The following is a 12989-nucleotide window of genomic DNA, read 5'->3' as shown; positions in this document are numbered from 1 at the left end:
CCCTACAATTACACAGTGCAAAACATACACATATTTTCATAGAAAAGTAGAAGAGGGAGGATTAAGTACATACTCGTCTGAATAAAAATAAGAAAATATAATTCGAAAATGGAATTTAGTTGAAAGATTAATAAATGTCTATATGTAACTGGTGATACTAACAAAACATGCCAATCTATATATACATTGTAGGATATATAAGACGTTAAGAAATGAAACAATGTTTTATATTTGTATATTGGTCTTGTAGTAGGAGTGTATACTGTATACATATAGTTACCTAAATCCATATCCTAGATACATGGAACGTGCTTACAGTGGCTTTTAGTTGTATTGAAATAGTACCGTAGCTTCATTTATTATGTTGCATGAATTGTGACAGCATAACATTTGAATAATAAAAGAAGACAAAGAATGTCCGGCTTAAATAGTGCATAGCTATCTTATCAGCCGCAAACAAACAAAATGCTCTACACCTACTGGTAGGCGGCAGAGGTAGACGTGACTGCAATAAGATAGGAATACATATTTGTTTGCTTCGTTTTAATGGTTGTAGTATGTTTCTAAATGTATTTTCAATAGAAGACATAAAAGGCAAGGCTTTTGAAACACAGTCGAATGGTATGTAGTTTAACTATTATAAAATTAGTTCCAACTACATCACAAGAAACAAATGTCTCGTATTCAATTAATGAACACACGTATGTTGATCGAAGGTTTAGGACATTAACTACCTGTTGTAATTGTACTGCGGGTAAAGAGTGATACATATTTGTTCAGTTCTTGTTAATGCATACATTGTTAAATTGAGGTTCAAGTACTCATATCATCAGATGGGGTAGAAGAACTCTCGGAAATATCTAGGATAGCCAATTTGGTGTTGAAGGTCGTGAGATTGAGGCCTAGACAGAATATTAGCCATAAGAATGTCTGCCTTCGTAAATTGTGAATCTTGAAGATGTAAATAAAAAGTTCATCACACGGTCTTGTCAGGGATTGTTCTCAAAACCTTTACTAATCAGTCGCATGTGGATAAAATCTCGAGTCCACCTGTGTCATCCTCTCGATTCTATCCACATACTCGAAATGTGGAAATTGTTTTCGGTGATATAAACCGAATAATCGGTATCAAGTTCTGGACAGATTTAGTATTTTCTTTTTCCTTAACCAGTAACAACTCTTAATCCAGCGAGAAACGAACATAGACGTCGTTCTGCAATGGCTGACCTAAGCTACCTTTCATGTCCAAACACTGCCCATATTCGGTACATGTCAATACCTGACGTGTTGCAAGAAAGGACGAATGAGGCTCCAGAAAAGGAAATATGCGTTCAGAGATTAGAGGAAGGCGGTAGGAGGTCACTGACGTATGCTGGACTGCTGAACAGATCCAAATACATTGCCAAATATCTTACCGCTAGAGAAATTGCGCCAGGGGACTGTGTGGCCATTATTGGTACCAACTCCATCGAACGGATAATAGGCGAGTTCGCAATCTTTTAGACTGGAGCAATTGCTTTCTAGGTTTATAAGTCATCTGAATCGTTTGCCGAGACGATGAAGTTACTTAAGTCTACACAGAGCAAGGCTGTATTGGTTGATCCTGAATCAGACGAAAAGTACATATCAGATATGGAAACGTTGTTAAATAGTAAGGAAACACAAAGGAAACACAACAAATAGCCAATTTTCATTGTGTCATTTTCCAGATATTTAAAAAGTTTTTATTAAATTTTGGGAAAAAGAAAGTGATGTATAATGTAGCAGTGTACAGTAGCGTACGGTGGTCATGGGTGATATTTTTGTACAATGAATAACCTCTGTAATATTACATGTATCAAAACTTTTAAAAAAAATACAGCTCTAAATTGGCATAGACATAAAGAATTGGACTATGTGGGCTTCACATTTAAAAAAAAAATCGAATTTGGCTTAAGACTACATTTTTTGCCATTTACAAATCTGTGTCTACACAACAAAAGCTAGCTTTTCATGTGGTCAATTTTTGTACTCAGCACATGTGTAAGTATTATGAAAAATCCAGTTGAACGACCTGTACTAAAACTATTTATGTTACCGAGTAGGTGATATTTAATTTAGACAGGTTTTCAAAAAAAAAAAACTACTTGTGTGGGTCAAATTTCGGGTTTAAAATCATGATTTTTGCGTTTTTTGTAGTGGTAACCATGATTTTCACAAGTCCCAAATCTGGGGAAATCACTTTTTGAAAGAAAAAAAATCTTCTAAAAAAACGTATTCAAAATGCCCTTTATTTTTAGGGTCAATTCGTTTCTACTGTACTCTGCTATCTTACCACACACATGGGGTCCGTAAACCCTTGCAATATCTGGGAAATCATAATATGCCTTCACAGGCGGTGCTTTCTGAGACTGATTTTATATGATAATTCGATAAAATATCGATCAGCATGTTGTTTTGAGCTTTTTCGTACATAATGTATTTAAATGTTGGTAACTGCTTGAAGTCGGTTAAAATGTAACATATGGCGTATTAGGTTTCAATCTCTGATATGTATGTGCGGCTAAAACAGTACAGAATGTGCATCGTTATCTTATTAGCCGACACAAATATACTCAACACGTATTAATACACGGCAGAGTTAGACGTAACTGCAATCAGGTAAGTAGACATATTCATGTGCTTTGTTAAAATGGTTTTAGTTTTTACTCTCAATGTACTATAAATAGAAGCCATAAAAGGCAAGGCTTTGGAAACACCATCGATTGTGATGTAGTTTAATAATTATGGAATGAATTCCAACTACTTCACTACAGACATATACTGGCGAACTTTAACAGCAATGCACTTGTGTGTAATATTATCTTTACAATTCCTGTTTAGGAAAAATCTATATATTGTGATCCAGGTAACAATATCATCAATGAACGATTTGTCACTATTACCATGTTGTAAATATCAAGCTGTTTATTACTGCTTCATCAAAATCTTCTATTTAAGGTGGTTAGGTGGGGGAGTGGTAAGAACGGAAGATATGTCCAGGCTATACGACTGTGTGCCGTAGGGTAGCCAGTTCGAATCTTAGGGTAGCCAGTTCGAGGCTTAGGGTAGCCAGTTCGAGGCTAGGACAGTGAAAGAGAAATATTTCTATATCATTTATTGAAATAATGAGCACAATGTATCATATACAATGATATATGTTGATCCGATGCTTAAGGACATTAACTTCCCGTCGTAATTGTACTATGCGTAGTACGTAACAGTATTTGTACTGTTCCTATCCATGAACATATTGATACATTGAGATCCAACTATCATGTCATCAACATGAGATTTGTCACTATGACCAGAGCCATGAAACATCCACATCCTTGGTTAGGTGAACACTGCAAGTCTCAACAAATAACTTGCGGGTAAGTTACCGACAACACATAATATTATGTTACATTTATTATTCTCAATTGCTGATCGTAAACATCAGGTACGCCGATATACAGAATATTTATCTCTTGTTTCTATTTTTGTCTTGCGCGTGGCTGTATCCACCTCATTTCTCTAAATTTATATCCGCGTATTTATTTATGTTTTATACATAATTTTGTATTTATTACAATTCGTTTTTTTTATACTTTTGGTACTCTCTCTCTCTCTCTCTCTCTCTCTCTCTCTCTCTCTCTCTCTCTCTCTCTCTCTCTCTCTCTCAATGATTCTAAATTGCTGATCGTAAACTTCAGGTACGTCGGTATACAGAATATTTATCTGTTTCTATTTTTGTCTTGCACGTGACTGTATCCACCTCATTTCTCTGAATTGAGATTTTGTCGCTTAGTGGGTTTTTTGCGGGCGACAAAGTGAAAAAACGAAATGTATTTGATTTTTTGTCTGGAGATCTCCTGCTATATTTTTCGACCGATTTGTTTGAGACTTAGAAATCGTTTTGGTCATGATATATAGTTATGTTTCTCCAAACAAAAAATTGATTCGACTATTTTTGCAGAAGTTATTGCCCTTTGTTTATTTCTAGTACTTGAATCTTGTCCGAAGATCTCCTATTACAGTTTTCTATCGATTTCTTTGAAACGTGCAATTGGTAGGCTTTAAAATCCTGATATCAAGTTGTGTTAATGAGTTTGAGACTAATCTTTTGATTACTTGTTTTCCTCAAACTGTTAGAAAATTTAAGAAAATCGAACATTGACTTTGTAGTGAAAGGTGAGATATATAGTATGCTAGCAAGCCACTCTTAAGGTGATGCAAATCTTATTTTAATGCAAGCTAGTATATAACACTATATGGCATTTTATGACAAATTTTGCAAAAGGAAATGCCCTTGACCCTTATTCAAGGTCACAGGGGTCAAATTTGTTAAAACTCTAAAACATATTTCTTCAATGTCATGTTGAATAGCTGTTTTAGCCGTGTTTAAACAGAGTTATTGCCCTCTGCACTTCATTCCATCTGTGACATCCCTTCAGGTGTCACCCCACTAGTATGGAAGTGTAGTAGGGAAGATAACCATGTTATCGTTCCTCGGAACGAAATGATAACACGGCTAAATGCAGCTAATTTGCCGCATACATAAAATATGTATATCAGCGATTTGAGTACGAAGGTAACGGCTCTATAACTTTTGCTGAAATTTTCGTGTTTGGAGACCTCAGTGCGATCTACCTCCTTGTATGTCTATTATATCTGGGGAAAATCTAGTCATGGTTATATTTGGGGTCAAACATGCAAAAATCGACATTTTGACCACTAGTTTCTGTATAATTCACCCTCGAGAAATAACGCTTAAAGCTGACGAAACGAATCTCCAAACATAATTAGTCCAAGTAATTCTAAAGAAAATAGTATATTCAATTAAATCGATATCTTTCAGAGAACCAACCACAAGAGGGTTTTAAAAATGGGGTGATTTCATGGAATTTTTCAGAAGATCCGATTTCCCCGGTCCTCCTTAAAAGCGTTTTCAACTCAACAAGCGTCTTCAAGTGACAAAAAGCATCGCCAGACAAAATCTATAAAAATACTGAATAAAGTAAGCGACCTCAGAAGATATGTTGTTGATATGACTATAATACACCTTTATACCAAATTTCAATTTGATATTTGAAAAACTGACCGAGTAATGATTAATTGAATTTTACGATATGTGGCGTGGCACGTGTGTATATTAACCTGTACAGTTAGAAAGCATCGCCAGACAATATCTTCAAACATTCTTACTAAATCAAGCGACATCAGAGTATTGAGACTGTTGAATGTTATAAAGTACCTAAACCCTGAATTCGATCGGGAACTACATAAGTTTGAAACTTGATCATGCGCGATTCATTGGTTTGCAAAAGTTGTTTTTTAATCTTTCTTTTGTAAAACACCCTGCGCCTGACCAATATGTTTCTTTACCCGTTCTATACGACTCATCAATCTTTTGTGAGATAGTAATGGATTTTATATTAAATATCAAATCAATTAACTTTTCTTGCGTTATTTTGTCACAGATTACGCATAAATTGATCATTTTAGGGGCAACATCTTGTTTAAATAAAAAATAATACAGACGTCTCATTGTTAACGTGATTGCTTATATCATCTGGCATGTCAGTGAAACAATGCTAATAAAGCAATATGATCCGGCCTGGCCGTGTTCAGCTATACGTTCGAAGTCCTACGTACATGTAGACATATGTGACACGCCGATAGCTTCATACGTGTACTCATAAAACTTAAATACCTCATGATAACTCGGTCATTTTTTTAAACATCAAACTGAAATTTGGTATAAAAGTGTGTTATAGTTATATGAATAACATATCGTCTATATATTAGGAGTCATTATAAGAAAATGCCACATTTTTTGGAACCCATGACGCCAGGTTGCAGAGTCCAACGATCTACCACTGAGCTAAAGGGACATGTCCTGTCAGCTGACTGACATAACCACTATTTGTATATACATGTACATGTACTACCCAGATCTTTCACACTAGTTTGTCATTACATGTAGTTCAAGTTACCTTTGTTACAAAATGATTTTTTTTTCATTTAACAACATCGATAACATCAGTTTTTACATAACTCAGGTGACCGTCAAGACCCATGGGCCTCTTGTGATGATATGTTGTTGTGTTTCCCCGAAAAGAATTTTGATTCGACAGTTTCGAAAAGTTATTGCCCTTTTTTTATTTCAGTATTTGATTTTTGTCCGTCGATCACCTCCTTCATTTTTCAACCGATCTTTTTGAAACTTGGTATACAATATAATCATGATATGAAGTTGTGTTTTCATGAAAAAAACATTTGATTCATTTATTGTTGCAAACGTTATTGCCATTTGTTTGTTTCAGTATTTGTTATTTTGTCCAGAGATCTCTTCCTACATTTTTCGATCGATTTCTTTGAAATGTGGTAGGCTTTATAAACATGATGTGTTGTTGTGTTTGCAAAAAAACAATTTTGATTAGATCATTTTTGCAAAAGTTATTGCCCTTTGTTTATTTCAGTATTTGATTTTTGTCCGGCGATTTCCTCTACTTTTTTCGACCGATTTCTTTGAAACTTGGATATCGTTATAGTCATTATATATAGGTATGTTTCCTCGAAAAAACATTTGATTCGACTAATTTTGCAGAAGTTATTGCCCTTTGTTTATTTATAGTTATTGAATACTGTTCGGACAGTTTTCAGTCTTCTATCGGGTTTTTTTAAACTTAATAGGCTTTATAATCATGATATCAAGTTGTATTAATGAGTTTGAGACTAATCTTTTGATTACTTGTTTTCCTCAAACTGTTAGAAAATTAAAGAAAATCGAACATTGACTTTGTAGTGAAAGGTGAGATATATAGCATGCTAGCTAGCCACTCTTAAGATGACGAAAATCTTATTTTAATGCAAGCTAGTATATAACACTATATGGCATTCGACGGTCGCAAATTGTTCCGCCCTGTCCATGGTCCGAAGGTAAATTTTGTCCGCTTCTTTTTCTTTGCCTTTACGGCAGCATCATGCCAGGCACATTTTGGAAAAGGAAATGCCCTTAACCCTTATTCAAGGTCACCGGGGTCAAATTTGTTAAAACACTCGAACAATGTCTTCAATGTCATGTTGAATAGCTGTTTTAGCCGTGTTTAAACAGAGTTATTGCCCTCTACACTTCAATCCATCTGTAAAATCCCTTAATTTGTCACCCCACTAGTATTTAGATCCAGGTTGTTGCTTTCTTTTTTCAATTATTAATAGCATGTTTTAATTCCAGAGAGTAACGAACAACGACCTCATTCTATAATGGCGGACCTGAGCTACATTTCATGTCCAAACACTGCCTATATCCGGTACATGTCAATACCGGACGTGTTGCAAGAAAGGACGAATGAGGCTCCAGAAAAGGAAATATGCGTTCAGAGATTTGTGGGAGGCGGTAGGAGGTCACTGACGTATGCTGAACTGTTAAACAGGTCAACATATATTGCCAAATATCTTACCGCTAGAGGAATTGTGCCAGGGGACTGTGTGGCCATTATTGGTCTCAACTCCATCGAGTGGATAATAGGCGAGTTCGCAATCTTCCTTACAGGAGCAGTTGCTCTTCAGGTTAACAAGACAGATGAGTCGTTCGTCGAGACGATGAAGTTACTTAAGTCTACACAGAGCAAGGCTGTGTTGCTTGATCCTGAATCGGACGAAAAGTACATATCAGATTTGGAAGCCTACTTCACTATCGAGGAATCGCCAAAAGAAAAACCGATAGTTATGTTGCTACATAAATCAGCACTGTCCTCTCTCCCCTCGATGGCTGAGGTTAAACTGACAGCTGAAGAGGAGGTAATTGCATTGCCAAGAATACAACCAGAGAGTAGTGCCTTCATTTTTACTACTTCTGGTTCGACAGGAGTTCCAAAGATGGTCGAGATGACTCATTTGTCAGTGGTGAATGCTTCCTATATCCCTTTTGCAGGAACAGGAGGAGATATGCCATACGGTACTTGCTACAACGACCGACCGTTCTCCTGGTCAGGAGGCACTCCGATATATAGTATCCTTAATGGTAATAAGCGAGTGTTTGTTGACACAGCGATAGGCATGAAGAAAGAAAACATCATGTTGATATGGGATATCATCATGGCTGAGAAATGCACAAACGCCGTCTTCCTCCCTTATGCCTTGGTCGATATCATTGCAAACCTTGACGCCATCCTCAAACACGGCTATATCATGTACTCCATTATTACAGGTTCACAGAATATCGGCAGTCATCTCACTGAAATGTGTGGTAAATGTACAAAGAAGTTCTTCATGAATTACGGGTGTACTGAAGTTGGAGACATGTGTGTTATCGAACTTACTCCAAAAATGGAGGAAGGCAATGTCGGATCGCTGTTTCCAGGATATGAAGTCAAGGTTATCGGAGTCAACTGTGAAACACTGCATCGTGAACAGCTGGGTGAAATCTTAGTGAGATCTCCATGGATGCTAAAATCATATCGAAACGCTCCTGAACTGAGTACAGCTTCCTTTGTTGATGGGGGCTGGTTTCGAACCGGAGATATTGGGATCATTACCACCGACGGCAAGCTATTTGTGAAAGGAAAATCTAATGACGTTATTAAGCGTGGAGGCTTGAAGGTTTTGACCAGCGTGGTTGAAGCAGCGATGTATAAACTCCCGTGTGTAAGGGAGGTCGTAGTGATCTCGGTACCGGACAAACGGCTTTTTGAGGAGGTGTGCGCCTGTTACATACTGAAGGATTATGTGAATGCATCAGAAGATGAACTTGACCAGAAATGTCGAGCGATCCTAGGGGATAATGTGTTGGGCAGTACACCTACCTACTTTCTCAGGTTTGATGCGTTTCCGAGATTGAGTAATGGTAAGACTAACAGGACCCGTGTAAAAACACAAGCCCTGGGAAGATTGGAACTCGATTTAATTCAGTAATTAATGGCAGTTGCTGATTTTTTTATTTGTGCGCAAAACATTAAATACTTGATAATTACAATATATACACCATATCTATTCAGATTCCCATATACTCTTGTTTTATTAGCCTTCACTGCATATAGGCGCTTTCGCCTTTCAGGACATTTTCGAATATTTCTTTATGTACTTTAGAAACTGTCCCCTTTTGTTCGTTGCTGCCACAGATGAGTGCAAAGCGAACGGAATAGACATAGAGTGCAACGATTAGTTACCTTGTTTGATAATTTCGTGAACGAGTTTTGGGCGTCTCGTAGTTTACTATGTTTCGTAAATATCTTTCTTTACTAGATTGAGGTAGTTATAATTACTTGCAGACTATCAGTCCCTGTAATACGCAGTAATATTAAGCTTTAGCGGACGACATGGAGTTGGACTACTAACAGGAGCATTCTCGGTAACAAGAATAAATTCGCGGATGTTTGATCGGGCAGCAAACGAAAAGTAAGTGACAAGACTCATCAAAGAAAAGAGAGATGCTATCTTTGAAGAAAATGTTAAAGCAGTATTGATGACACCACAACAAAAGAACTTGTGATGCACAAAAAATCAACAATATGGCTGTAGCTATGACAGCAAAAAAGTGCATCTCACCTCTACACAGATAACGTCAGTGACTCTTAACCTGGACGACGTCAAACTAATAGTTGGCAATCGTTACTTAATATCTATGCAAAATGCGATATTCCAACCTTAGCGGCCCGAAATTATGTTTTACTGTTCCTGGAAGATGTCAAACATTCTGTCCAAACTGGATACATGAATACTACAGTCCAGGTAGAGGAAGCTGGATACATTGATTCTACAGTCCAGGTAGAGGAAGCTGAATACATGGATTCTACAGTCCAGGTAGAGGAAGCTGGATACATGGTTTCTGCAGTCCATGTAGAGGAAGCTGCATCTGCTTTGCTCAATTTCCATGTGTGTTTCCCACTATTGATACAAGCAAAATTAGCAAATTCACCACTGGACATGGACGTTTATAATCAGTGTGCTGTGAACAAATTGGAACGATGGAGTCGGGATCCTTCAGGACTGATCACAGGAACAGAAACAATATGGCATGGTGCGAAAGGTCGATCTGTATATGATGACTACATGGAACGCATCGCTGTGAAATTTGCCAGGAATGACTTACTCATATCCTTGTTGAAAGGTTAGTTGATATTCGATATTTATTTATTAATTAAAACACATTTTTTTATTTAAAAAAAAAATTCAAGTAATAATGTTTGTAAATATCTCCAACACCTGCGAAAATGTTATACAAAATTTCGACCAGTATTTGCCCAAATTTACCCCATTCATTTTGAAGGAATTTTGTCATATGTGTAAATTCTGATTGTATTATATTTTATCACAAACTTGATATTCTTATTTAACAGAAATGGTACAGACTGGGGGAGCAAAATTGGTAAGCCATGCTGAGGAACACCTCCCAGATGGTATATATGCTAATCCATCAACACAGGCCATTTCTGCATTCAACTCGATAGGAGATATGACCAATGACATCATCGAAAGCACATTTGGAATGACAGGTAATGATTGGGCTGATGTATTTAGAGATTGTCCGTTACATACTTTTTAAAAAAAAAATGATCATCTTTATCCGGCAATAAGCCCATGACAGTCAATAAGCCCACCAATGTGCATTACAATACAGTCCTACATCATACTTAAATAAAAAAAAAAAACTTTGATACTTTCTAAGAATCGTTTGGGTTTTTTTCTTTCTTTTGTTCTTTGTTATGTGGTAATTTATATATTGTGTGCTTCATACGCAGGCAGATGATGATAGCGCAATATTCAAATCCAGCTTATGTGTCCAGCTTGGTTGCTGTAAAGCAAGACAAGCCTGTGAACTGGATCTTCTATTCCAAACTGGATGTAGACAAAGTTTGCGAAGTTGCCATGAAAAGTACTAAGAGGAAACGTTAGCTTTTCGGGACACGCGGCCAGCAAACCAAAGACAGGTTTATTTCTGTATGGCCGCAAAGGCTTGCTCTAATAGCTAAACGTCGCAAAAGAAGGATGAGGAAAGCAAAAAGACTGAAAGATAATTTGAATAGGGCCAAGACTGAAAAGTGTAGATGCTGCAAGACTTTAAAAAATCTCACAAAAAATAAAGCATTACGCATTGTGGATATCGCAATGTACCGTTAATCCAGTTCAAAGTGCTAATGTGTTAAAAGGGCTCTTAAAGAAAAAAAGAAAAAACCTGAATTGTATTAAGTGATATCTCCAAGTCAGCTCCAGCTCCTTGTATTGCAAAAAAATGTATATGTAGAATTAGGGGACTAGTCGTTATCGGACGATGACACAATCAACATGTTCCAGCCATTGGTGACTTTCCAGGGACAGGACAGGGGACAGAAGTTCAGAGGATGAAGATGCATTGTATGACGTTGTTACTTTGGCTTCTAAAAAAGCCAAGTTTTAAATTCCATGTTTTTGTCCTGACTTTTATACATGTTTGAACAATGTGATGAATGTTACTCCAAATCATGGATGTGTCTTCATGCGGAAATGTATTTTGAAATTTAAAAAAGAAAAGAACATTTCAATATTTAACAAATAATTGTGTAAAACATGATTACTTTTTTTTAGATTTAAATCTAGAAAGAAATGCATCAGAATAAGACCTTTAACTTGTTGACATATCAGGCTATCATGTAAAACATGTTTTGATTGGTAATTAGTTCAAAGTAACTTACTTTTTTTACTTTTTGGCCTTTTTTGAAGAGTTTCGCCCCTTAATTTTTCTAAAATAGTTTTGAGAGGGTACATTTATTTCGTATTTTAATATTTTACATTTTTTTCTTCTTGTAGTCCACATATGAACCATATTCTTCAATTTTAATATAACTTCAAAAGGATTTATGAATATTTTGGAAAATGTGCCAGGACCAATTTGGACTGTCATTTTTTTATCAAGTGATTTGTTAAAATTGTGAATTTTGGTAATCATTTATGCTGATAATAGCCTTATTTCGGTAGATATTTTAGTATTTGTTGAATGTAAATCAGTGTATTTAGAGGTGATGGCTACTGTAGATGTGTGATCAGTGAAATTATGACCTGGCAAACATCCAAATTTAATCAGTCTATGCGATGCGATAATTTGCATTTATAGCCATTTTCTTAATCTTTGAGATGCTGTAACTTTTTAAATTTCAAAGATATCCTTTTCATTTTTGCAGTTGTTATAATAAGTATATAGGTTATGTCCACAACATAGTCATATTGGATTTATTGTCATAAATAAAACAGGTATTAAACTTTGAAAATGGCAATTTGTTAAAAAATATTACATACCGTGGACCTCCCTAACTTCTTACTATTATTATTCTTTCTTTCGGTTTCTTCCACCTGGAAGGTGTCCAACTCATTTCTGAAAAACTGTTGAACGGAACTAATTAACCTTTACGCGAGTGTTCATGATGGTAAGGAGGTGTGGAAATGAGTTTTCATTTTCCGATCGGTCAACAAAGATGGCCACCACGGCCTCTGATTGGTCGAAATTAAATATATATTAAATTGGCTCATTTTAGGTATGTATGTGTATTTTGGCACTGTTAACTAAGCAGCGACATCCTTTTCTGTTTCGACAATTTTACCTCGGTATTCTAGCTTCTGATTGGTCGAAATACAGATATTGTTCGATTTCACTCAAATTGAGTACGTAGATGTATTTTAAGACTGCAAACTCAACTGAGGTATCGGATTTCTGATTCGACAAAATGGCTGCCATATACTGGCTTCTGATTTGTCGGAACTTAGATATTGTTCGATTTTATTCAAAGATGGGGTCAATAATTGGCCCCACATTAATTTCTTTTTTCTTCTTTTTTGCCATATGTAAAAATATAAAATGATCAATAACTGCATAAATGATTATTCATAATTACTACTGATAACCGTAGTGGACCTCCTTGCATAACACCAGGTTGAATGACAGATAAATGTCACAGACGAATGTTATTTTAAAAATGAATTATGATAGTGTACAGTGTATACAATTACTGTTATTT

The 12989-nt window shown here is 36.1% G+C and overlaps 1 protein-coding gene across 2 annotated transcripts; it reads left to right on the top strand.

Annotated features, from left to right (window-relative positions):
- Positions 1-2512: 2512 nt before the first annotated feature.
- LOC110449369 (2-succinylbenzoate--CoA ligase-like) lies at positions 2513-12773 on the top strand. Of its 2 annotated transcripts, none has more exons than XM_021496194.1 (4): positions 2513-2640; positions 7238-10111; positions 10341-10496; positions 10743-12773. In XM_021496194.1, the coding sequence occupies exon 2, from the start codon at positions 7267-7269 to the stop codon at positions 8914-8916; it is 1650 nt and encodes a 549-aa protein (XP_021351869.1). In that variant the 5' UTR covers positions 2513-2640; positions 7238-7266; the 3' UTR covers positions 8917-10111; positions 10341-10496; positions 10743-12773. The 2 variants fall into 2 exon arrangements, with proteins under 2 accessions (XP_021351869.1, XP_021351870.1); XM_021496195.1 differs by lacking the exon at positions 2513-2640 and adding an exon at positions 3126-3392.
- The last annotated feature ends 216 nt before the right edge of the window (positions 12774-12989 follow it).

This window comes from Mizuhopecten yessoensis, unplaced genomic scaffold (assembly GCF_002113885.1).
Source record: "Mizuhopecten yessoensis strain PY_sf001 unplaced genomic scaffold, ASM211388v2 scaffold4599, whole genome shotgun sequence".
In the NCBI taxonomy this organism is placed as follows: Eukaryota; Metazoa; Mollusca; class Bivalvia; order Pectinida; family Pectinidae; genus Mizuhopecten; species Mizuhopecten yessoensis.
Note: the sequence above shows the minus strand (reverse complement) of the source record. Positions and strands in the feature narration are given on the sequence as shown.

Excerpts from the sequence above, each read along its gene's own strand:
- LOC110449369 (XM_021496194.1), top strand. The coding sequence starts at position 7,267 with ATGGCGGACCTGAGCTACATTTCATGTCCAAACACTGCCTATATCCGG.